Genomic DNA, 26,602 nt, shown 5'->3' on the forward strand with positions numbered 1-26,602 from the left:
TATTTTTCAAAGTTCTAAAATCATTCAACCTTTTATTGCCAGGTGATGTAATATCTCGATTCTCTGTTCTTTTAATGAACATCCATGTGATGTACTCCACAGATTTCAATGGGACAGATGTTACAAGATTTTGGGAAATTTCTTGGGATGTTCCTTCTTGTTTTGTTCTCTTTCACCATTGGCTTGACGCAGCTGTACGATAAAGGCTACTCTCCCAAAGAGCAGAAAGACTGTGTGGGCATCTTCTGTGAGCAACAGAGCAACGACACCTTCCATTCGTGAGTGTCCTTTAATGTTTGTAACAAACAGGTTTTCCTCCCTAGCTTATATTTTTTATATTCCCATTGCACTCCTACTGTATTCTTGAGTTGCTTTGTGTGTTATCGTTAAAATAGAATCAAATGAGTAAGTCTTCATTTAACATATGCCCTATGCCAGACGCTGAGTGTGGACTGACTGCAGTGTTAGTCAACGCAACCACCCACATGGAGCTTACTTTCCAGAGAGAGAATGCAGCGAATAAAAAAAATAAATGAAGCACGCTTAGTGAGATGGACTATAAATCCCAGAAAGCTTGGTCGAGAGACTGCTCAGCCTAGAGAGGGTGTAGTTAGAGAGAGGACTAGGAATTGCCCCAGGAGAGATGACATTCAAATCCAGGCCTGTCACTGGAGAGGAAGAAAGTGCTAAGGAACAGCATTTGCAGATGGAATAACGGAGACAAAAGCCATCACAGCTCCATCCATCGCAGAGGCTGCTGTGTCGAAAACAGACAAAAAACAGCCAAAGGTTAAACAGGAATAATTTCTCTCCTTTTGCGTCTGCGTCCTCAGTGAAAGTTAGACGTATCTGTACTGTGGAGACCAGCTTCATTTATTTCATCAAATATTCACGATTTCTCACTGGACCATTTATATAAGTATGTTAAAAGCGAATTCATTTTTGGTACTTTATTTCACCAAGCTCCGTTTTAAGCAGAAAAGTGGTTGTCGTTACAGGTTCATCGGCACCTGCTTTGCTTTGTTCTGGTATATTTTCTCCTTAGCACATGTGGCCATCTTTGTCACAAGGTTTAGCTATGGAGAAGAATTGCAATCCTTTGTTGGTGCTGTGATTGTCGGCACGTACAACGTCGTGGTGGTGATTGTGCTCACCAAGCTGCTGGTGGCCATGCTTCATAAAAGCTTTCAGTTGATAGCAGTAAGTGTTGATTCTTTTATGTATTTTTAAATGATTAATTATTTTTATTCTTGATGATTTTTACAGAGATGATTAGTGCTAACCAGCCCAACTCCAGATTCCCATGTGGGCTAGTGCATGCGTCTGACCCATACTGAACTTCATTCTCTCCCCTCCAGATCACCAGGTCTCAGTCCCCTTGCTTAACCTACAAGTACAGTGGCCTTGTCTTTGAGTGTCCCTCAGGATTCATTCCACACCTACACATACTGTGACCTTTTCCATAGATGTCCCTAGGCAGTAATTCCACACTCCCAAGACCCCAGAGCTCGCTGCTGAACGGCCAGGGGGTGAAGCCACCCATAAGCCCAACCTTCCCCAGCAGCGGTGGATGGGGAGCCAGGGTCCCCAGCAGGAAGCTTGACCTACCACAGGTTCCCTCAGCCACAGCCACGTGGTTGAGAGATTCAGATACCTGCACCTCTGAGCAGACTTACCTGGACTCTGCCCACCAACATGGCAGCGGTGGGCAGAGCCATGATCCTGAGCATGCCTAGAGCTGTCCAAACCCCCTCGCCCCCGCAGCATGATTGCTGTGTACAGAGGAAATTCTCGGATTTCAGGCTTGGACCACCAGGATTCGCCTACCACTTGGCAGCAGTGGACAGGGAGCGAGGACCCTCAGCAGGAAGCCTGGCCCACACAGGTTCCCCCAGCCACAGCCATGTGGTTGAGAGTTTAGACACCTGCACCTCTGAGAAGACTTACCTGATCTCCTCCCCCTGTGTATTTATTTTTAATAGATGCTTTGGTGAAGCTACTTTTTTAAGGGTTTACTGATTGATTTGAGAACCACAGTTTTAGACAGAGGAGATAAGAGAGATCTTCCATTCCCTGATTTACTTCCCAAATGGCTTCCATGGCCAGGAACTTCATCTGGCACCTGATGCCAAGGGCCGCTTGCTAAGGCCATGTTCCACTGAGTTCCCAGGCGTGTTAACAGGGAGCTGCATTGAACATTGAGCATCTGGGACTCCAACTGACACCCATATGGGTTGCTGATATTGTAGGTGGCAGCTTAACCCACATGCCACAACATTGGCCCCAGTATTTGTCTTTCTTAAAGTTCTGATTCTCTTCAGAACAGACTAGATGTATGCGGTAGACAGGGTACCAAAAGATTCTTAGAACAGTATCATTTAAGATTTGGAGATTTTAAAACTATAAGCATTATACAATAATTGCAAGTCTTGGGCCAAATATTCATCTGAAAGGTGTGCGGACGTTTTGATAGTTTGAACAACTGTCTGTTCTGCCTGCCCTTATGCACCTGCGTGTGTGTGTTCCTTTTCCATCTTGTTTATTCACTTGTCTTTCACAGAACCATGAAGACAAAGAGTGGAAGTTTGCACGAGCAAAGTTATGGCTCAGCTACTTTGATGACAAGGGTACATTACCCCCACCTTTCAACATCATTCCCTCACCAAAGACCATCTGCTATATGATTAGCAGCCTGAGTAAATGGGTTTGCTCTCACACATCCAAAGGCAAAGTCAAAAGGCAAAACAGTTTAAAGGTAAGAAATCACAACTCTGAAATGCAGCATTAAGTTTTAACAACTTCTCATCTCAGATATTTCTTAAAACTTAAGCATGCAAGCTGCTTAAGGGCTAGGAGTCTGATTTTTTTTTCAATGCCAGATACCTAATGGATGATAATCTAATATGTAACATAAAGCAAGGATCCAATAAATACTTATTAAGAATGAGAAATAAAACTGATAGGTTTTTAGTTTTTAAATTTCACCAACTTGGAAAAATCTCATCTCACAGTTTTATAGCATGGCAAATTTTCAGAATACCTATTCTTCCACTGAGGATAAAGAATTTCTGTAGAATTGGTTCATTTTTTTCTGGTTCTTGAAAATTACTTAGCACATCAAGTAGTTCAACACAAATGTTAATGGAGACCAAGGGGTTGGATATTTTATTTATTACTTATTTTTTTAGTAAAAGGCCAGAGAGTAAATATTTTATACTTTGTAGACTGAAACAAAATCAAAGATATTATATAGGAAGTGGTATAATAGAAGAAAAAATTACCTGAAGTTTTAACTTAAAATCTAATTATTGAATAATAATTTGTGAAACAGGTTTGCTAGTGAAAAGAATACAGTATCTTTTTGATGGAGATAAAATTTACCTTGTTTAAGATTCAAAATTAGTTTTCTGTCATCAAGTGGGTCATATATATTCATCCGTAAGAATCAGTCATACCTCAAAGTTACAAGCATTCAGGAGCTGGCATTATGGTGCGGTGAGCTGTGCTGCTGCCTGCAGTGCCGGCATCCTGGCTGAGCACCCTGCTCCTCTGCTTCCAGCCCAGTTCCCTGCCAGTGTGGATGCAAAGGCAGGAGAAAGATGGCCCGAGGACTTGGGCCCCTCCTGCCCACGTGGCAGACCAACAGCTCCAGGTTCCTGGCTGTGGCCTGGCCCAACCCCTGTACTGGGCATTTGGAGAGTGAGGCAGCTGTCGGAAGATCTCGGTCACTCGGCTTTACCAAGAAAATAAGCTGTAAGCAAATAAATGTTTAGTAAAAATTTACTGATCGGGCCCGGCAGCGTGGCCTAGCAGCTAAAGTCCTCGCCTTGAACGTCCCGGGATCCCACATGGGCGCCGGTTCTAATCCCGGCAGCTCCACTTCCCATGCAGCTCCCTGCTTGTGGCCTGGGAAAGCAGTTGAGGACGGCCCAAAGCTTTGGGATCCTGCACCCGCATGGGAGACCTGGAGGAAGTTCCTGGCTCTTGGCTCCGGATCGGCACAGAACCGGCTGTTGCGCTCAGTTAGGGAGTGAATCATCGGACGGAAGATCTTCTCTGTCTCTCCTCCTCTGTGTATATCTGACTTTGTAGTAAAAACAAATAAATCTTCAAAAAAAAAAAAAAAAAAGAAAATTTACTGATCTTTGCCATAATCTGAGAATCTGATTTCTTTTTAACCAAAATAACATAAAGGCAAATGGAGAAAACAAAGAATACAGGCTATATTAATTTTAAACAAATAATGAATATTATTTTATACCATATAATGACAAAACTATAATCTTGTAAAAATATAAAAAATATGTGTTTGTATTTGTTAGTTTTTTAAAGATTTATTTAATTTGAAAGGCAAATTTTCAGAAAGGAGAGACGGTTCACCATCTGCCGGTTCACTCCCCAAATGGCCGCAATGGCCAGAGCCGAGCTGGTCCAAAACCAGGAGCCAGGGGTTTCTTGTGGGTGTCTGAGATGGGTACAGGGGTTCAAGCACTTGGCCCATCCTGGGCTGCTCTCCCAGGTCATTCGCAGGGCGCTGGGTCCAAGTGGAGCAGCTGGGAGTTGAACTTGTGCCCACATTTGACGCAGTGCCACAAGAGGCGGCTTAGGCTATGGCCCAGGTCCCTTGCTAATATTTTTTGAAAATCACCCCGCTGATCCAGTTTGCATGTCACCTGTATGGTATCATTATTTGTTTTGAAGGAATGGAGAAATTTGAAACAGAAGAGAGATGAAAACTACCAGAAAGTGATGTGCTGCTTAGTGCACCGTTACTTGACTTCCATGAGGCAGAAGATGCAAAGCACAGACCAGGCCACGGTGGAAAATCTAAATGAACTGCGCCAAGACCTCTCGAAATTCCGTAACGAAATAAGGGATTTACTTGGCTTTCGGACTTCTAAATATGCTATGTTTTATCCAAGAAATTAACCATTTTCTAAATTGTGGGGGATAATTTTCAATAATAATTCTAAAAGACTGCATTTGCATAACATGCAATTAATAAGATATATATTAAAATTAAATTATGTAAAAGCCATTCTTCAAAATATTTATAGCATAAATATATGTTATGTAACATATATATATATAGAATTAGTTTTTTAAAACTTCATTCGTGGCTTTTTGCAGGAGCAAAACGCATTCAGTATATAGATTTTTGTTAGCATGTGGCATGATTTTCTTGTTTGGACAGCGCTTTCAAGTTTTTTATGTTTTAGAGGGGCATTTGTAAATGTTCCCACTGCCCGGAATGTTTTGTAAAGTAATGGTCAGGAAATGTGGACCGACCTGCTTACTGAGGATACACTTGAGATACAGAAGTCATGGTTTCTAACATCTCTGTTTTAGGAGTTCAGTAGAGTTAGATATTTATTGTTTAGGAGTGTAGTTTTACATGAAATAAGTATTTTTTTGTTTTTTATTTTGTTATCTTAAGCAACAAAGAAAATTCTAATGAATGTTTGAATTTATGTCTACCAATTTAAATTCACTTATTTTTGTTGTATTTGCTTTTACATGGTTATAATCATTTTATATTTTATTTTTTTCCCTTAATAATATTTTATATATACATGTCCATGTGTTGACATAATCCATGTACCTAAATTTTTATAGAATTATATAGTTTTTGGAAAAAAATAAATAATGTTGTTTTATTTTTTAGCTATAGTGTGATTGTTCATAAGTCTGCATAGCTACTCCTCTAGACATTTTGTTGTTTCTAAGTTTTCCTTGCCATAATAGTTGCTGTAATGTTTTTCAAGTTGGAGTGAATTTTCATAATTACAAAACATGTGTAGATGCAGCTTTTTTGGTTTGATAAACTATTAGAAGGCTCTTTAATGCAAAAGTTTGTTTTATATTTGGTCTAGGGTTCTTGAGCTTGTCTCCCAAAGTATTTTCCTCGGAATGTAACATAGCTTCTGTCAAAGTGATTTCATGTTTGTGGACCATTCTTGCTGCTTAAAATGAATGATTTTTAAAATTAGAGAATAAAGTATGTATTTAAGTTTTTTCAGTGTTCACATAAGAGATGTAGCTAAAATTGTGTTCACAAGCTAGCTTACGTATTCTTATAGCACTTCTAGTTAAGAGGGTATTAGGTATACAATTATCTTCTTAACTGAATGTCAGACAGTCTTAAGGCCACAGGGTGCAGGTAGCCCTTGGTCCATAAGCACCACTGATCCAGGGATCATTGTCTAAATACAGTATTGTTCCATCTTGCTTTTTACTTTATTTTTTAATTTTCAAATTATAAGTGTTCCCTTTTTTGGGTAAATTCTTACAAAAATGTTTATTGTAAAGCTATATATTTTGTCTACAATGGGATTATGCACTTCCCAATTTTACATCAGGATTTTTAGTCATTCAAAAAATATTTAATTATTAAATAAAATATTTATAGAGTGCCTACTGTATGCATGAGTTACTTATGAGGTATATTTTGAATGACTGTATTGTAAGAAAAAAAGGTGAATAAAACTTGATGTTAGATGATAAATTAACATTGTTGTAGTGTCATATGCTTTTTAAATTCTTTGAAATTTTTTCTTTTTAACTAATGCATAAAATGATGTTTTTATAGCATTTATAACTTGTAATGTTCAAATCTATCCCCTCAAGCATTTATCATTTCTTTTGGTGGAAACATTGGAAATACTTTCTTCCAGTTTGGGAGGAAAAATACAACATATTGTCATTATCTCCGGTCACCATACTAATAGCTGTTAATGAACATTTTCCCATCCCCGTTTCCCTTGTATTCACTCAGCTTCTGGTAGCTTCCATTCTGTGATCAGCTTGGTTAGATTTCACACACAAGTCTGCCACATATTTTCCTTACCTTGTCTACAGCTGATGGAGACTTGGGTTGATTTCAAGTCTTGGCTGTTGAAAAAAGTGCTTTGGTACACGGGACCATACAGGTGTCTTCTCGACAGGCCAGTTGTATTCCCTTGGAACGTATACTCAACAGCGAAATTGCTGGAGCATACGGTAGTTCTGTTTTTAGGTTTTTTTGAGAGTTTTCCATTTTGTCTAACACAATAGCTGCTCTAACTTGCGTTCCCACCAGCCCTGGTCCAGGGTCCCTTCCCTCCACCTCCTCCTCAGCAGCACCTCGTCTTTTCGTGTCGTCTCACTGTAGTTGGGACTGACGTCTCACAGGTGGTTAGTGATGCCAAGCACTTCTCCATGTACCTGTTGCCCATTGTATGTCTTCCTTTGGACATGTCTATTTACAACTACAACACATGTTTAAATGTCCCTGCTTTGTTTCTGTTGTCAGGCTGTCTTGAGTTCCTTGTATGTTCTGGTTATTAGCCCCTTGTCAGATGTACAAGTTGCAGACTTTTTTCTTCCTGTCTTCACTTGTCTCTGCTGGTTGTTCAGAAGCTTCTTTGATATAATCCCATGTGTCTAGTTTTGCTTTTGTGACCTGTGATATGGGGAGAGGGGTTTAAAAAAAAAAAAAACAACCTTGCCAATATTAATGTCTTATGGTGTTTCTTTTTATGTTTTCCCTTAGCAGTTTAATAGTTTCAGGTGTTAGAATAGGTATATATTAATCCATTTTTAGTTCATATGTCTTTGTGGTGAGAGGCCTACACAGTCACAAGAAGCACTTAGGATCCCATTCATATGACATTCTAGAAGGGGACAACTATAAGAACCAAATCACATCTTTGGTTACTAGGATTTGATGGGAGATTACGTAACTCATCAAACTGTACTCTTAAAAAGACTTTTGGGCCCAGCACAGTAGCCTAGTGGCTAAAGTCCTCCACTTGCATGCACCGAGATCCTATATGGGCATCGGTTCCTGTCCCAGCTGCTTCATTTCCCATTCAGCAACCTGCCTGTGGCCTGGGAAAGCAGTAGAGGACGGCCCAAAGCCTTGGGTTCCTGCACCCACGTGGGAGACCTGGAAGAGGCTGCTGGCTCCTGGTTTTGGATCGTCTCAGCTCCAGTGGTTGTGGCCACTTGGGAAGTGAGTCAGCGACAAAAAATCTTCTCTCTGTCTCTCTCCCTCTCTGTATATCTGCCTTTCCAAAAGCAAATAAATAAATACGTCTTTTTTAAAAAAGACATTTAATGTTTGGAAATTGTGCTTCACTAAACTTGATACAGAACTCACTAACTCACTAAAGAAAATACGCTGAACTCCACAGTTCCTTACTGGACAAGCCAAATGCTGCAAGCTGCTCGTCACACACAGCAGCGTAAGGACTTTGCGATACTTTCTCAGAATTACTTTTGCTAACCTAGATGATTTCCGTTTTAATAAAAATCTGCTGATTTGCTACCCAAAAGCCTGCTGGCATTCTGATTGGAATTAGATTGAAGGTAGAGACCAATCTGGGAAGTCCCTCAACAAATTGTATCTCTCCAGTTACTTAGGTCTTTCTCTCAGTAATGTTTTGTGTGCTTAAGCACATAACCTAGTAGTATGTTTTAGGTATATATACTATATTATATATAGCATATGCTATATTTTAATAAATATGAAAGTAGCTGCAGATTACAAAACCAAGCTACTCTAGTAAAGAATGGTACTTGGTCATTTAAGAATGTGTTCAAATTTCAAACTTCACATTTTTTTCTAAAAATAACTAAATACTATTGTTTGTCTCAGAATAAGGGTTTTAGAAAACTGAGATCAAACTTTTTGAAATGTTTTCTTGCTATTTCAATTGTTATTGCAAATCTGTATTTACAGAATTGTCCATGAGTTCAGCTAAAACTTTGATTTATAGCACTTAATTCACATTAGAGCTTCTGATGAGTACTTTTTTTAAAACACAGGACTTTTCTTCAAAGACTTTCATCCTTGGTTTACATCATTTCAGCAATCTACAAGATAGAAAGGGCATGTGGCAGCAGGATATTACATGGAGAAAAAACAAGGTAAATTTCTCTCAACCCAGACTAGCTATTGAGTAAAACTTCAACTTGGATATCTTGCAGGATTCTTCTACTTTTGTTATAGGAATTGAATGGAATTCAGAGGATGAAAATCAAACTAGCAAAAACCTCCAAAATGTATCAGGGATTCCTGTTTATAATTTTGAAGTGTTTTTGTATTGTGTTAGTGTAATCACCAACTTCTCGTCCATATTTATGGGCTTGATTTACCAAGCATATGTATTCACAAACAACACAAAGCTTCAGCAAATACTCTTGAAAAATTGAAGAAAAAAAAAAAAAGACCTTGTAAAAGTAGCACAGAATCCCAGAAGTCATCTAGTCTGAACTCCTTCATCTTAAATTACTATGGAGACTGAAGCTTAGTCAAAATTCATGATTCCATCAACAGAAAAGAATTTATGAATGGATCATAGGACCAGAGAGAGAGGAGCTTCCTGGTAGCTTGATCATCTCTGTTATAAACAACTACATTAAGACAGACCAAGAGTATATGTAATTAACCAGGAAGCCTCTAAACGAGGGTAAGTCTATCAGAAATGTCAACGATGTGAACAGTTTGGAATACTTTCCTCCAGTTTTAACTCCCCTGTTAGTCAAGTCCCAACTCAGTAAAGCCATGGAAGTCCCAGCCTGGCGATGCAGGAATAGACTCCGGCAAGCAGGCTGCTCAGAATGCATTCACAAGAAGGTTCTGCTGCTAAGTGCCATGGATTCCTGAAAGGAGCTCTCTGGCTTTGAGAGGCCATAGCTGCTCTGCCAAGTGCAGGTGCTGAATGGGCCTTTCCAGCCCTGGATAGTGAAGCCCACCCATCAGCCTCAGCTGGATCCCCCAGTTCATCCACGTCGTTAGCTGCTGAGTGCCTTGGCACACATGGGCATCTATCTCAGTGGGAGACCGTCAGCCCATGTTCACTGCTCACTCAGTTGCAAAACAGGTTTTTTCCCCTCGGGAACATCTGTTTTTCTGCCCTTTATATGTCTAGTCACCTCAATGGGTGTGACTTGTTTTCAACCAAGAGAGTATTTTCCTTGTGTCTAAAACTGCTTCTACCAAGGCGGGCCTTGTGACCAAAGACTGCTCATACCTAACACTCCCTAGGTAGGGATGCCTGCTCCCTCTTCCCCAGGGCCTTGGCTGGCCGTCCCCTGATGTCACGGCTGCCAGCCCCTGCTCTGTATTGGACGATGGGATTCCTTGTGTAGTTCTCCCACCACTGAATGAAAACAGATTTTTCAAAGACAAGTGGCCATGGCAGAATGTATCTTCACTGATAAGGCTTGCTCCAGGCAATGGGATGAACAGGATAGGAATGTCATGCTCACCTCTCATCTCAAGTCCTGGGAGATCATCAGTTATCATTTAAGCTACCCAACACTAACATAAGAGCTCATGTATATACTAAACTCTCCAAATCAGGCTAAGAAGACTTGGTTGTGGCCTAGGGAAGGGCTGCTTCTGGAGACAGTGAAGACACCAGGCTTGGACACTCAGAGAGGACTTGGGGCCTCTGAGCTTGCCTCTTGTGGCCCATAGGAGATAGGCACTGTGGGCAAATCACTAAACATACCCGAGCTTCAGTTCTGCTCGCAGAATGAATGGATCTGCGTTAGATTCCTGGCAGCTGTAACATTCTGTGCTGCTGCAGAGAGAACTGTAGTCTACTGACATGGCCAGGCGCAGCTGGTCCTTGAACCCTCGAAGTGCCAACCTCTTTAGCAAAGCGTAAATGGGTACAAACACAACCGTCTGTGTAGAGAACAATATTCTTCCTCTAAGTGAATATTCTTTTTACAGTATCCCTCTCTTCCGACAGAAATAAGTTGAATGGCTGCTGTGTAATCATTTAAAAATATTTTATTAAGCACTGATTTTAAAAACGCAAGAGAAGAGTGGAACACCTTGGAGCAAACGCTGGAAGGTAACACAAGTACTGCTATAAATATTGCACTTATAAAAATCTCTTTTCCAGAGCGCCATCCGACTCAATTATAAAATTTCCCTTTGCAGAAACATAAATAAGCTGCTGCCAGGCTGTCCACACTTCGTCACCACACTGAGATCTGCTCATCTCCACGTAGCCACAGACCTTCCATCAGCAATACCGGAAGTCTCATACCCATTGCAGGTGAAGAGTAAATGAGTTAATGAGCATCTGTCAGAATGCTCCATATGCCATGTTTAAAGTTTTTTGTTCTACTGAAGGACAGATTGTTCAGAAGCAGTAAGAGAACAGGTTGAACTGATGTGGTTCACTGCTAACACTGCTTGTTTTTTAAGGCATTCAGGAGCTTCTGGTTCTTGGTCTTGAACATCAGGATGAAGCTGTTGGGCATGATTCTGCCTCGCCCATCCTCACCCACTTGGCCCATAATAATGTAATTCAGACCTGGAGGAAGAGGGTAAGAAAATCAACCTTTTTCACTGTGTGTGTTGTTTTGAAATAACTTGGGCTGAAACTTCACTTTTGCATAAATTTTGTCTTCTGTAAATGATTATACACTCATTCTATCTAAAATAAAACTGGTTTAAATCTCTCTTCAGCAAAAAAGCTGCAGTCAACGAGTAGCATCCCCAAGCGCTATGAACACCAGGAAACTGAAGGAAGTCGTTAGGTCCAGCCCCACCTCCCAGGCAGCACCACAGGTGGGGTGGGGGGCTGACGTGTGTTGTGAAGGATGCGCTGTCAAGGGTCCCACAGAAGGCTCTCCTGCCATGGGCCTGCAGCGCTCTACAATGGGCCACCCTCAGATGGTCTCTCACCGTGCCCTGGCACTTAGCAACGTGTGATCTACTCTCCTGTTGTTTGGGACTTTTATCAACATCTTACGCCTTGGCTTGGGTGGAACACACACATCTTCTATCCACAGCCTACTACTGCTATTGGTTCTCAAAAGTGCTGATATTTGTTATACTATTTTCCATACACACACACACACACAACTGGTATGTCTGGCTTAAGCTAAACCAGGACTGGAGCATGTCTTGGGCTCAGCTCTCAAGATTTATATTGCTCTCAAGGTTTGCATATGTGCCTGTATGTGTGTGGTCAAAGAGATGCCTATTGTCTCCACATTTAATTGTGCCTTTCCCTGTGTGTTGCAGGAGAGGTACATTGTTTTCTCTCCTATAGCCCTTCCTATGAAGGGCAACACAGGGAGGCCATGGGAACCTGGCAGGCTGAGCAGACTGGTGCCCTCTCGAGGCTGCACTGTTGGCATCCTTGCCCACAGAATCTAACATGTGCTATATCTGCTGCTCCTGGCAGTTCTGGGAAAGAATTGTTTAACTTCTACTGTGTTTGCTCTTCCCTTGAGAGGACTAACGTAAGGTTGCTGGCCTCCTGGCTTTTCAGAACAGTCTGAGCTCTCGGTAAAGCTCTCTCTGTGTGCGCTGCTGTTTTGGTATCAACATAGGAAAGGTTTTAATCATGACCATTCCAAAGCAAAAGAGGCTCTCTGCGTGCAGGTACAGAACGATGCCTACGTCTGCTTTCTGCAGGCAAAGCTGCAGCTGAACCTGCGTGATACGATCCAGTCATCTAAGTAGGACAACCACACTGACGGTGAGTTTCAAAACTTGTCTGTTCAAAGTCGTATGCCTCTGCAGTGACTTTGCCTTTCACAGCTCCTCATGCTAAACGCATTTCTGCCCATGAACTTCATGGTCTTATGCAAACCGTTGGCTCTAGCTCAGGCAGACTCTTTCCTCTGAACTTCAGCTCTGCACTTCATTTTTTTTTCCCCTCCCAAAAATCCCTGTCCACTGAGCTGCTCTCTTGTGTATCCTCTAATGATTCAGCTTGTTGGACTCTGTCATCATCCCCTCTGCCCTCTGTGGTCACGCACACGGGGTGACAGCCCCGTTCTGCCTTCCTCCAACAGCATCACTCCTCTCCAAGAAGCGGTCCTGCGTCAGCCCTGACTTTACTCGTTAGACCAGACATGTTTTTGCTAGAGTGGCCTTCTCCATCCCTTCTCTACCCTTAAACTCCCCTAGAGGAAAGACTAAAGCTTTTCTTCTCACTTACCTCTTCTGAGCAGAGGGCACTGCTTGCAGACCACAATGACCTTGGCACTCATGTTCTTGCCAGCCTGCTGAACTGCCAGAGTTCCCTCTTTATAGATGTTGATGATCGAGACGGTGGCATGCAGACTCCCACCTCGAGGGACGGTTGTGATAACAGTGCCAGCCAACACTGCATAAGGCAGCAAAAGCAAGCAGACAAAATAATTTTGTAGTCTAGCAAGGCTTATTTTATGTATTAATTTAGCAGGGGGCAGGAAAATAAAAGATAGTAAGACAGAGCTCTCATCAACTGATTCACCCCCAGATATTACCCTGATTGTGTGCCATTGGTAACTCGGAGAGACAGTTAAATACCTCCCGCTCCACAGTTACTAAGGGAACTCTTCAAAATGTTGTATCCAACATGTGGATCAATTACTAAATAAAAAGCTCCGAAACCTCTGCCTGTTAACAATAATCTTTAAAGGCAATTCACTTCTGAAAGCTCTAAGATGGGGGAATCTACATCCTTACAATCTCAAAAAGATAATGGTTGATTAAATTTTTGGAGATACATATAGTCGGACAGTTTCTATCTACTATTTCACTCCCCAGATGCCCACATGGCTGGGACAGAAACAGAGCTGGCACCAAGAGCTGGGAAGGCAGCGCAGCTCTCCGAGAACGGTCGACAGAAACTTGAACCATCACTGCTGCCCTCTGGGATGTGCCTTAGCAGGAAGCTGGAGTTGGAACAGCTGAGAATCAGGCCCAGGCACACCAGTGTGGGACAAGGGCATCTTAGCTGCCAGCCCAACTGCCCACTCCCTGACACCTGAGCTTTGGTGCTGGTTTGCCCTCAGCCCTCTCTATAGCTATCTTTCCTCCCAAAACCTTTTCATTTCATACAGCCTTATCTCTAATAACCAGGAAATTCACGTACATTCTATGACTTTTTTTTTCATTTTTTTCCCATCAGAAACATCTCTCTTCTGATCAAAAAAAACATACTACATACTTAACTTCTCAAATGGCGCTTATGACATTTTGGCAGGGCGAGTTGAGGAGGGGTGTGAGTCCTTGTGGTCCATAACTTGGAAAAAATGATGTGTTTCCCTCCTCCTGTCCAGAAACCCCAGCAGCACTCCCCAGATCCTGTGGCAACCAGGGACGGCCCTACCAGCTCTAGTTGAGCCAGGCCACCCATGACAGAATCTGGTCACTTTGCCATGTGAAGTGGACACATTCAAATGGATAAATCAAGCTGTGGATTTGGCTAACATGATTTCTTCAGGCTCAAGTGAGCACTTGCTGCCTAGTTCCAGAACTTTGCCCAAGCCTGCCAGGTGATGACCGCTCACTGCGAATGTCCGTCTGCAGCCAAGTGCAGTCATGATACGGGGTAGGGATTCTCCTAAGGCACCCCTACAGAGAAGACACCCCCACCTCCGATGCCCTTGGTTTTCATTTTTAACCTGGCTATTTGAGTTCCTGTACTCAATCTCCAGTAAGGTTTACGGCTTCCCACTGGTCAGCATCTTCACACTGCACTCCAACACAGCTCCTCTAGGCTGCACACAGACACCACTTGAAATCACAAAGCAAGCAAGCAAAGGTACTCTGGGAAGGTCCTGTGTTTGGATAACCTACCCAGGCTCTACCAACTTTTTGTTCCTGATAACACATTTTTCTTAAATGTTGCTCTAAAGGTGCTTTAAAAAATAACCAACATAATGAAATGTAGTATTGTTTGGTCTTTGGTGGGTTCCCCAGATGGTACAATTTTTTGATTGGAAGGACCCTTTGAAACTCCAAGTCATTAAGTAGCATCTCCTAGGTTTCAATTCATGTGATTCCAACTGGACTTGGGATGCCCAAGTTTTGCTTTAGTTCTCTTAAAATAATGTTTTAGTGAACATGCCTGAATTTCTGGTGGGAGAGACCAGATCCTGAACGGGAGCCTGGGCAGATTTTGCCTTGACTTGAATTTAGGACATGTGTAAAACTACTCAGGGCATGAAACATGAGCGACAAAAACCAGGCAGGATTTTTTGTTGTTGTTGTTGTTTTCCTAGAAAGAATCAGAATACAAGCAGTAACAGTTGCATATGCTAACAAATTATTCACTTTAAGTGAAGAGAGCATATTTTCTGTACTGAACGTATTTTCCTCCCTTGTGAAACCTGACACGTCAGTACGCCTAGTGGGCAAGAAAACATTTTCTCAGGTGAGTACGTAGTGTGGCTGACCCTTCCCCATGACACTGGCGGCCATCCCTTGGGGACCATGCACATATTCTCTCGTTTCTGATTAGGGAGAAAGTGCTGGTTTTTATTTCTTACCAAAGTTACTTGAACAATAGTTGCTCTCCAGAGTGCCCGACCGTCTACACTTCTGCTGACAGAGGGCCACGGTGGGTTTTAAACCTTGAAGAAAGAAAATGAATTCAAGATTAGTTGACATTTATGTCCGGAGATATCAATTTATAATGTCCATTCATTTCCCCAAGCTACCAATCCCTCACTGCAACAAAATCATTAAAAGTCTTCGCGCTACCAACTGCTACTCTCCAGGCAATTCAACCCCCGCAACTGTATTTTAAACCCAAGATCAAAGATAATCCAAATTTAGCCCTGTTCTCCTCTTCCTTCACTTACTAACGCTAGAGTCAGAAATAGATATTCACTCTCTGCGTGCACTGCTGAGAAAAATCCCTGGAGGACAAATCTGAATTCACAAAGCACAGGCTCACTCTCCCACTGGACAAAGGGACTCGTGGGGTATCTAACAAGGGAGGGGCTTGACTGAAATATGCCTCACTATGCAAAGGTGAGTGGGGCAGGCATTCAGGAATGAGTGTCAAATTTGTCATGAGACACAAGCTCTTGCTAAATATTTATTTTGAGCCTGGCATGGGCTGCCAGAATCTTAAGAACTGAGAAGTAGAGAAAGTTAAAAAGCAAAACTAAACAGGGTGCCTTTCCGCAGGGGGTGACTGGGCCACATGGATGACACCCTCCAGGCATTTCTGACTGCCCTACGAGGGGAGCTACCAGCCGCGTGGACTACTGACCAACCTGCAGCAACAGGACAGTGCCAATGCTAAGAAACCCTGCATTAACAAAATGACAGGAGTTACCCTCCATTATTATTTTTTAAATGTTTTGAAAATGTTTGCTGATTATTAACTTATGTGTAGTAATGTGTAGTAATATGCTAGGAAAAACTAAACAGCTAGCAGAATTTGCTCTGCGGGTAAATTTCTGCAGTTGTAGTATTGTCCTAGTATGCTCTGCTGTGAACGTCTTCTTAATTTCAAAAAAAAAATTTTTTTTTTTTTGAGCAAGACAGCTACACAGAGCTCTCTCTACTGGGTCCTGCCATGCTTGGTTTAGGCTGAATGCAGAAATTTAATTCAGTTCTCCTACATGGATGGCAGGGACCCAAGTTGGGTGTGCATTAGTAAGAAGTTAAATCATGAGTGGAGGTGAGACTGGAACCCAGACTTTCTCATATGATTTGCATGTGTCTGTGACTTATCCACTACACTGAACACCTGCTTAGTTGCTCTTAATTTGTGTGTATACTTCACTCCACAAAGGGTACGAGTTACAGCATGAACATCAAACTCCATTTAACAACTTAACTAGCTGAAATCAATGCCTGCGCACGCACACACATGGAAAGAAGGAGAACTCAGCAAATGCTTGGAGGGAGAGAGCTCTATCATTGTTCTGGAAGGTGGGGACTGAATTCACCCCAAGTTAACCTGGTGTCATTAGTGTTGTTCCGTGTCTTATGAAAGAGCGTCTTTTAATGTGGACCGTGAGATGCCAGCTCCTCCCCAACCTGAGAAGGTGTGTTTAGGAGCTGCCTGAGACCCACATGTCCCTTCCCTCCCTCCCCGTGGATCCTGGTCTCTTGCCTTTCAGTCAACTCTACGGCACTCCCTCACTGGCTCTCCACACTGCACTCCCCCGCCTGGGCCCTGCTGCAGGGCCTGCCTGTCCAGGGTCCTGCGACCACCTCTGGGGCCTTCTGCTTTCCAAGGATGATGCAGGGGACCTCATAGCTCATTCTCCCAGGGAGGTTTCCTCTTTCCCTTCTCCAGTACTCAACATCTTACATCTTGCTGCTAAACTCATGCGTTTTCAATCTCTCCAACGTAGATATGCCAGGAGCCCGCAGAGCGTCCTCTCCTTTAAGCTTACTTATTTACTTTCAGGATTCCTTTTTTCTTTGTTTCTGGATGTCAGCACGTTGCCCTCGTGGCTTTCCCCCAATCCATCACCCTTGGCCTGTCTCTATTCCCTTTGACAGCTTACTTCCTTTGGTGTTTCCACATCCCACTGTCACAATCATTTCTTGACAACATCTTAAATTCCCTTTCTCTGTGCCCCAACCCTGCATGAATTCCACAGGAGAATCCATTTCTCTATGCCTGCACTCAACACTGGAGTGCGTAAATGTACGTTCCACGGATGTTTGTCAGATCCTTTCTCATGCTCCTGACCCACAGAGCTGCCACATCCCCTGTTCTCAGCAGGTGACTGTTCCAACCACCAGGTGAGAATCTAAGCCGGAGCGGAAAGTGCTGGAGAGCTGCACCGAACCTGCTGGTGCTGCTCCCCAAGGCCCCTTCTCCTCGCTGCTCTAAGGCTCCCGCTCCTGGGAGCCCCTGAGAACCAGACGCCTGTACCTCTGCAGAAACTCCCCTTCTGATTCCACTATGTCCTCCTGACTGCTTCCCTCTGCACTACCAAAGGCCAAAGGACCTCTCTCCCTTCTTTGGGGACAAATTTGTGAGACGAGTGGCTGGACCTTTGTACCTCAATCGTTTAGCCTTGTCCCACACATTCCTTAGTCCCCTCTGTCTTCCGGCACAATGCCACTTACTCAGTTCTCAAAGGCTCTGCAGCCCCCTTATCACAAAACCAAATGGAAATCTTTTAATCCTCCCATTATCACCAGCTCTTACATCATTGAACACTCCCTTCTCAAAACAGTCTCTTCTACAACACCTGCTCCTGTTTCTTTAACTTCCTCCCCATACTCCTTTTCAGTCTCTCCCAGGATAGTCCACTGCTTAAAAACCTGGATCTTCCAGCGGCCAGTGTCATGGTGCAGCTAGTTCAGCTTCCACTTGCAATGCCACATCCCATATCAGAACTTTGGTTTGAGTCCTGGCTGTCCTACTTCCCATCCAGTAACTGTGCCTGGGAAGGTAGTGGATGAAGGCTCAAGCAATTGGGCCCCTGCTTCAAAGTGCTTAAAAAGTGGTTGCTGTATTGGCCAACATACTGATTTAATGGGCAAATGACCTGGTCTGCTGTGTGTGTGTGTGTGTGTGTGTGTGTGTGTGTGTGTGTGTGTGTGTGTGCGTGCGTGCTGTGGGGTCCCTGCATGCAATGGGGAACTGAGATAAAGCCAAAGACGATGACCCCAGCAGTGCTGCTACTGATGTTGTGGAAGAGTTTGGGAAAATAAGAAGAGCCGCTTCAAGGCAGAAAAGTGATCAAATAGTGAGTTATCTGTACCTTGTCATTGAAATGTGTAGCAGTTGCAGATGTCTAGAAGATAATTCAGAATCCACCTTTGCTATTTCAGGAATGTGACTAGCCAAGGTCCACAGTGAGGGGCCAGAAAAATGCAACAGTATGAAAAGGCAGTACGTGTGCGGGCCACAAGGTGGCGTCCTTGGAAGGTGCTCAGAGCAGCCCAGTCCCCGCTGCGTGCAGGAGACGTGGGCAGCATAGCTGGGCTTACTTCAGCTCATTTCACACTAGATCCTTTTCCTCTTCCCCCTCTTCCCAGCATTTGGAGTTTTAGATCTGAGGCCCGAAATCCCAGTCGATGGAGCTGACAGAATACAAAGACTGTGTGTACTGAGGTATAAGACTATAGGGACCGACCCCTCCCATCTCTTCACCACCAAGATCCTGCCCCAACTCAGTCTCCCAATCAACTTCTGAATTACAATGAATATTTTTTAGTTACTTCAATTTGAGAATAATATATCTTTATGACATTTTGCTAAGGAGTATAGTAAGTACAAACACAGACAGTTGTAAAACCTGGCAAGCATCATGCTCTCAAACGCTAATCTGCAACACCACAACTCTACGTGATCAAGAGAACCACATCTTTACAATTTAATGATCTGTGCTTATAGAAGGCTTTCTAGTTGTTTTTTTTCAAAGACTGGCATTCAGAGCTACAGAGGGAGAGACAGAAACCTAACTACCGGTTCACTCCTAAGCTGGCTGCAGTGGCCAGTGCTGGACTGGGTTGAAGCCAGGAGCTTCATCTGGGTCTCCCATGTGAGTACACTTGGGCCATCTTGTGCTGCTTTTATAGGCGCCTTAGCAGAGAGCTGAATTAAGTGGAGCAACTGAGACAAGAACTGGCACCTCTAATGGGATGTTGGTATACCGGGTGATGCTTTTACCTGCTACGCCGCAATACTGGTTCCATTAATTCCTTTTTAAAATATGGATTTGAAAAGAAGAGTGAGAGAGACTCTTCCATCCACTGATTCACCCACCAAGCTTGCTCTAATAGCTGGGGCTTGAGCAGGCAGAAGTCAGAAGCCTGGAATCCCTCAGGGTCTCCCCGTGAAGGGCAGAGGCCCAAGCATTCGGGCCATCCTCCACTGCTTTCCCAGGCACGTTAGCAGGGAGATGGGTTGGAAGTAGAGTAACCAGGACTCGAACCAGCACTCCAGTATGGGAAGGCAACACCACCATCAGCAGCAGCAGCCTGACCTGTTGCCAGCCCCACTTCTGAGTAATTTCCACGTGGTCTAAACAGTCTTCCACACTATACCTTTCTTTCATTAACGGAGCCATATTCTGTGAATTTGCATCCTATGCCATATATTTTAGTTTCAAGTATCCTCCTATTTTTGTCTACTCTGAAAGAATTCATATACTCCTGAAGTCTCTGCATCGACTTCCAAACAGAACAACGCACCTGCTGTTACAGGGACTGTGGTGGTAACAGGTGGTTCTGTGGTGGCAGGCAGCTTTCTGGGCCGGAATTTGTAGTGACCAATAAATCCATCTGCAGTTAAACTTAAGTCTGAGAAAAACTGAACAAGGAGTTCATTGCTCTCTGACACAACTGGCCTAAAAGAAGAAAGAAAAAAGATTAAAAAAAAAAAGGAATGTATAATGTTTGACTTGCTGAAAATGTAACATTTCCTAGCTTTCCATTTTCCTCATTTCTAGTCATACATTTGCCATTTGTTAAAACCTCACAGCTAAATCTTTAAGAAGACCAGCAGTCATAAATCTGCTAAATGTGCATGCTGAGAGCTAATGCTTCGTAGCTGTGCACCCAGCCAAGCACAGTGCTTCTCACAACAACCCTGTTGTTAGCCACTTGCATGTGAACTCGCACTGAGAGAGTTCAGGTGATTTGCTCAGTGTGTGGGGAAGTCAGAATTTCAATTCAGGAGCCAGTGACTCTAAAGGCCACGGTGGCGTGGGAGCCCAGTGGAAGGCGTGACCCCAGGGCTGCTCTCCAGGTACTCAGGCTTGCCTGAACTGGGTACTGCACAGCTTCTCTCAGCTGAGACTGGCTTCAGGCAGCAAGCCAGAGGTGACCACGAAGGATCTAACACATGGGTCCACAATGTCCCATACTCAGCAAAGACACAACCAAGGAGGTCGGTTCAGGAGCTGTCACCAACAGGTGAGCAAGCCCTGTGGGACTTAACGGGACTTCGTTCTGCTTTAAATTTTTTATTGAGTTATTTGAAAGGCAGAGACAGGTGGGTGGATATGCATACACACACACAGAGTCCTGGTCCGCCGACTGATGCCCCGACATGCCCACAACAGCCAGTGCTGGGGCAGGCCAAAGTACAGGACGAGGGACTCAGTCCAGGTCTCCCATGTGGGTGGTAGGGACTCATGTACTGGAGCCAGCATCTGCTGCCTCGAAGTGAATTAGCAGGAAGAAAGCAGAAACAGAACCAGGCACTCCAATGGGATGGGGGGTGAACTCAGGGCCCATCCCATCCCCATTTCATCCTTAACGGAAGTTCTAGTACATGCCCAGAATGGCAACACTTCTGTGTATAATTTCTATTAGGAACAGGTTCTGATGGGAACTGATCCTTCTGTTCTGATGGTCAGGAGTGACCCCTGACGAGCACTGTAATTGGGGGTCTTCGGGTTGGCACTAAAGGCTTCACAGAGAGAATTGAGGTTCCAGAGCTGGCTTCACTCTTGGGGCTAGTTACAGCACACATCATGGTCACGCCATTACTGAACAATGGTAAAAATATTTTTTGCTAGTTATATTTAAAAACTAAATAAACAGCTTAATTTAATTCATTAGTAAATGAAACGTTTCTGAGGTATCTTTATAGCTAAATTGCTTCTTGGGCATCAAGGACAGAGATTAATAAGCCAACTCTTACTCCGCCTCCCCCTCTCAGCTGTTGGAGGGGGAGCTTAAATTTTTCATCCTGCCTGAGCGCTTGTAAGCCAAGGACGAGACAAACCTAAAAGTGAGCCTGGTAACACATACTGGTAATTCCAGTCATGAAAGTGACCTGATGCCTTCTAGATTCCTGCTTTTCACAAAAATGATCTGTCTTGCATTAAAAAAAAAAACCTACATCCTGTTAAATAGAATGCACTGAACAGAATTTTCATCTATAATCACAAATAAAACATGCTGATCTTGCGTAAATGCCAGAATTACAATAAGCAGTTTTTCTACACAGTGAAGGTAATCTGGAGACCATTTCCACTCCACACTTCTATGCGTGATGGGATAATTACTGTGATCATTCACGGCCTTGCAGAGGAAATTGAATTTCTTCAGGCAGGGTATTTTGGGAACAAAGACGATATATTTCTGTTACGCTTCTACTGGGCACTGTCAGAAATGCGACAATCACGGCGCCATGAAAAGACAGCCAACTGTTGGTATCTACAAATGAACGTTACAAATAAGCAGGAAGACAAGAAGAAATCTCACTCAGTTCCCCTCCGAAGGGGCAGGTCCCAGGGAAGGCCGAGATGCTGTCTGCGTGGCACAGTGTGCTGTTAGCCACCCCCGCCATGTCACCCCGTCACCCTTTCAGTCTTACAGCCAGCCAGCAAGTCCTGCCAGGTCTGCCTGCTTGCTGTGTCCTGATGTGCACTCTTCTCATCCCTACCACCTTCTCTGCCTCCTCAGCCTCACCTGGACCACTAAGACCCAGTTCATCTGGTCATGCAGGAAGGGTCTAGAACCAGTGGCCAGACCACTGCCTGCCTGAGTGCACTTGGAGGGATCTGAAAACCAGCTTAACCCTCCTGCCGCATCTCTGGCTAGAGTCTAACTCAAGGTCTGAATTCCACAACTGGCATTTAACTCTCCCTGGTGAATCCTTCTTAGTGAAATTTTCTCTGCCTGGAATGAGTCTGCCTCTCACAGCCTCCACCTCACCCCAACTCTGCCTTGAAACTAAAAGAGACACACTCTCCTCTACAGAGCTGCCTCCATCCCTGTTTGTGGCCTGCGAAAGCAACAGAGGATGGCCCAAAGCCTTGGGGCCTTGCACCTGCATGGGAGACCCAGCAGAGGCTCTTGGCTACTGGCTTCAGATTGGCTCAGCTCCAGCCATTGAGGTCACACGGGGAGTGAACCAGCAAATGGAAGATCTCTCTCTTTCTCTCTATAAATCTGCCTTTCCGATAAAAATAAATAAATCTTTTAAAAAAAAAAGAGTTGCCTCTAATCACTTGTCCAGCCTGGGCCAAAGGACTACTCACACAAATCTACCAGGACACCCTTCTGCCAATTTAATTGCCTACCATGTTTTGTTCCCTCCCACTGTCTGTCTGCATTTTTGGTTTCTGTGTTGTGCGCACCTAACCTATTGCTCAGCACACGACTTGAGTGTAAGGAATGCTTCTGGGTGGAATTCTAGTGGATTCCTAATACACGGAACCAAACAAATATGATAGGTTAACATCCACTTATCCCCAAAGCTCACGATACTTACATTTTCTAAAATTTGTTTATCTGAAATGTGCGCAGGGGAGTGGGGGAGAGAGAAAGACAGATATTCCATCTTCTGTTTCACTCCCTAAATGCCCACTATAGCTGGAGCAATCCTGGTCTCTCACATTAACGGTGATGACCCAAATGCTTGAGCTGCCACCTGCCGCCTCCCAGGATGCACACAGAGGAACTATGGGATACTGACTGCCAGGTTACATTCTTTTCAAAAGTTTAGTCACTGTGTGGCTCTCTTCTTTTGGGAATGCTTTTTCATGTCTTTTGCCCATTTTTCAGCGGGTTGTAGTGTTTTCCAATAATTTCCATGATTTAGTGTTATCTTTTGGTATCTATGCCTTGTCAAATATAAGTATCTGCTTATATTCATGCCTTTCCCATATATATATTTTTTAAAGATTATCTTATTATTTATATTTGAAGGCAGATTTACAGAGAGAAGAGAGATAGATCTTCCATCCATTCCTCAAACCAAATGACCAGAGCTGAGCTGAGCTGATCTGAAGCCAGCAGCTTCCTCCGGGTCTCCCATGTGGGTACAGGGGCCCAAGGACTTGGATCATCCTCCACTCTTTTCCAAGGTCATTAACAGGGAGCTGGATGGGAAGCAGAGCAACGAGAACACAAACCAGCATCTATGCCATCATACCAGCCCGTCAGAAATAATCTGACAGAAATTCTCACATAAGTTCCCAGTGCAGGTGCCATGAATTTCTGTGTGACATCAGCCATGAATAGAGATATGAAGTTCTTTTCCCCGTCTGGGTACACACAGCCTCTGCCCCACTGTCCAGTAGGGCCCTGCTTCCACTGCTGAGCTGTGACAGTCCAAGCCGAAGACAGAAGCGGGCAGCTTTCTGGTCTCTGCTGTCACTTGAGCCAGTCGGCCTGCTCTCTAAACCACAATCCCCTCACAGCAGCTACCTGATGTGGCTGCACACTAAGGCAAATCCTCCACCTGCTGCCAGCTGCTGCTTTTACGGAACTGGCTTCGCTTGGTCCCTAATCCTTTGCAATTCCCCATACCTTTTAGAACCCAACTGCCAGGGTAACAAAAGCTTATTTATTTCAGTATTTTTTAAATGTTTATATCTTCCCACTCATTAGCACTGTGCACCGCTCCATCTACTTAGGTATTTTTCAATATCCTTTAGGGAAATTTTGTAAGTTTCTAGTTACAGCCTGTTGTCTCAGGTTGTTTAGATTTATTCTTGAGTATTTTATATTTCTGTGACCTTAAAAACGTTTGTAAAAATACAAAACATTATTCAAGCTACATAAGAAAAGCTCCTGGCCCTGACACTGTGCTGCAGGGCTGGTATCCCCTCTTCAGAACACCAGTGTGAGTCCTGGCTGCTCCCCTTCTGATCCAGCTACCTGCTGGTGCACCTGGGCGGGCAGCAGAGCGCGGCACAGGTGCTTGGCCCCTGCCACACAGCGTGGGACCCCGGTGGAGTTCCATGCTCCTGGCTTCAGCTCGGACCAGCCCCAGCCATTGGTGAGGCATTTGCAGGAATGAAGTAGGGGATGGAAGGTCTCTGCCAGTCTGCCTTTCAAATAATATTTTTTTTTTAATTGAAGTTTGGGCCCGGCGCAGTAGCCTAATAGCTAAAGTCCTTGCCTTGCATGCACCAGGATCCCATGTGGGCATGGGTAGTAAATGCCCCGGCTGCTCCACTTCCCATCCAGCTTCCTGCTTGTGACCTGCAAAAGCAACAGAGGATGGCCCAAAACCCTGGGACCCTGCACCCGTGTGGGAGACCCAGAGGAGGCTCCTGGCTTTGGATTGGCTCAGCTCCAGCCACTGTGGCCACCTGGGGAGTAAACCAGCAGATGGAAGATCTTTCTCTCTGTCTCTCCTTCTCAGTGGATTTGACTTTCCAATCCAAATACATATTTTTAAAAAATAGAAAAGTTTTGATTACATTTCCAATAAATAAAAACATGCATCGACAAGGTCCACTTTAATGTGGTCCAGTATAAACTGAAATGGATAGACTTTCTACCTAGGATCTATTCCCGCATTCCTCGGAGGAGGACGAAGTGTGGAGTAGGGCGCAGCTGTGTGAGAGCAGCCCAGGGCAGCACTGGGTTTCAATCGTGACTAAACACAACTACCCACGACTGTGTCTGACTGGCTTAAGATGCAAGTTGACTGATCTGAAGCCCAGGAATTGATTGGCAATCCCTGGCTGATGCGTGAATGACAGCTTCAACAACCCCTGGCTTTGGCCATGTGGTCAGCGGTCCCTGGAGTGCAGCAGGAGCTGCCGTCGCCAAGCCTGGCTAATAAAGGCTCCTCCTAACACCCTCACACATGTCCCGTGGGATCTCTCCTGCTCACGGCAACATTTTGGAGGCCCCAGTGAGACCAAGTTCTTCAGTCCAAAGGCAGTAGCTATCCTGTGCTCTGGAACCTGGCTCGGTAGTCTGGGGAGGCCACCATGATGAGACTTCACACAGCCCCAGCAGTCAATCCTGGCTTCCTGGCCCACGGAATCCACACTGACCTTCCGCAGGAGGAGTGGCCTGGAGTCGGGTCATAAGTGAGTTTAAATCCCACCACTCATTTCTGTTTTGAGGTCTCATCTGGGACTCTAAGAAGGCTGAACTGGAGTCAGTGTTGGTCCCTACGAGATGTGATTATGGCCCCAGGGTTTGGGTTCCTGTCAGGTTTGTGTTGTAGTGGCTGCTGCTGTCTGTGAAATGTATTGTTTTAAGTGTGCTTTGTTACAAGTTTCCCTTTTGTCTGAACATGGGACACAGAGTACGACCCATCAGGTTTGGAGTTTGTCAGGTTTCTGGACCGAGAGAGCGTGGTGGCGGCTACTTGTCTGCTGTTAAAACTGGTTCAACAGGTTTGGTGCCAAGATAACAACAGGCTATCGGAGCTGTATTCTAACAATCCCCTGTGGTGTATTTTTGCAAATTTTAGTAACAGAATATTATTTTTAAATAGTAGATGTGCTTGTCTGATGTATGTTTCCTAAGTCATCTTGGTACAAAAAAAGAGTGCTGTTTTACAGGAACTGTTTGGCCTCAGGGCTCCTCGAAACTGAATGAGGACAAAAGGATTCTTTCCAATTGTAAATCCTGGGTAAGTGGGAGCTCCGGGATGCGGATATCAGGAACTGAACCACCAAACCCCAGCAAGTGTTCAGGATGATTTATGACCTGACTATACTCATCAGTTGAGGTCAATGTGGGATCTGGGAAAACACAGGCAGTAAGATCATGTGTACGTGGGAGAGAACTTAAGGTGAGGTCTATGAGTCAATGAAAGCCAGTTAAGTCCCCTGTAGTCCCCTACGCCACTGGATCTGTCGTCAGACTTCCAAACCCCTTGTGGCATATTGCAGGCAGCTTGAGTTCTAAACCTCCTTATTATGGGGAAATCAAGGTACCAATCAGATAGTGCACCCCTGGATATGAGACGATTTGGTTCAAGGGTCAGAACACCAGCGGGGGGTGGAGTAGGGCGCAGCTGTGTGAGAGCAGCCCAGGGCCCAGCACTGGGTTTCAATCGTGACTAAACACAACTACCCACGACTGTGTCTGACTGGCTTAAGATGCAAGTTGACTGATCTGAAACCCAGGAATTGATTGGCAATCCCTGGCTGATGCGTGAATGACAGCTTCAACAAC

At 44.2% G+C, this 26,602-nt stretch overlaps 2 protein-coding genes across 7 annotated transcripts in view; one reads left to right on the forward strand and one right to left on the reverse strand.

The window, feature by feature from the left end:
• Positions 1 to 6,505, forward strand: part of TRPC1 (transient receptor potential cation channel subfamily C member 1) — an 80,565-nt gene extending 74,060 nt beyond the window's left edge. For 4 of the 6 annotated variants that reach the window (XM_058661394.1, XM_058661395.1, XM_058661396.1 and 1 more), the window contains 4 exons: positions 103 to 278; positions 999 to 1,200; positions 2,561 to 2,755; positions 4,702 to 6,505. In XM_058661394.1, the coding sequence (XP_058517377.1) occupies positions 103 to 278; positions 999 to 1,200; positions 2,561 to 2,755; positions 4,702 to 4,929 (801 nt within the window). In that variant the 3' untranslated portion in view covers positions 4,930 to 6,505. The remainder of the gene's footprint in view (positions 1 to 102; positions 279 to 998; positions 1,201 to 2,560; positions 2,756 to 4,701) is intronic. The other 2 variants (XM_058661399.1, XM_058661398.1) reach the window with 1 other exon arrangement.
• Positions 6,506 to 10,771: 4,266 nt separating this feature from the next.
• Positions 10,772 to 26,602, reverse strand: part of PCOLCE2 (procollagen C-endopeptidase enhancer 2) — a 50,161-nt gene continuing 34,330 nt past the window's right edge. The window contains exons 6-9 of the mRNA XM_058661403.1: positions 19,910 to 20,064; positions 15,280 to 15,363; positions 12,960 to 13,127; positions 10,772 to 11,318 (exon numbers count right to left, since the gene is read on the reverse strand). Coding sequence (XP_058517386.1) covers positions 11,188 to 11,318; positions 12,960 to 13,127; positions 15,280 to 15,363; positions 19,910 to 20,064 — 538 coding nt within the window. The 3' untranslated portion in view covers positions 10,772 to 11,187. The remainder of the gene's footprint in view (positions 11,319 to 12,959; positions 13,128 to 15,279; positions 15,364 to 19,909; positions 20,065 to 26,602) is intronic.

Source organism: Ochotona princeps, chromosome 3, assembly GCF_030435755.1.
Source record: "Ochotona princeps isolate mOchPri1 chromosome 3, mOchPri1.hap1, whole genome shotgun sequence".
In the NCBI taxonomy this organism is placed as follows: domain Eukaryota; kingdom Metazoa; phylum Chordata; class Mammalia; order Lagomorpha; family Ochotonidae; genus Ochotona; species Ochotona princeps.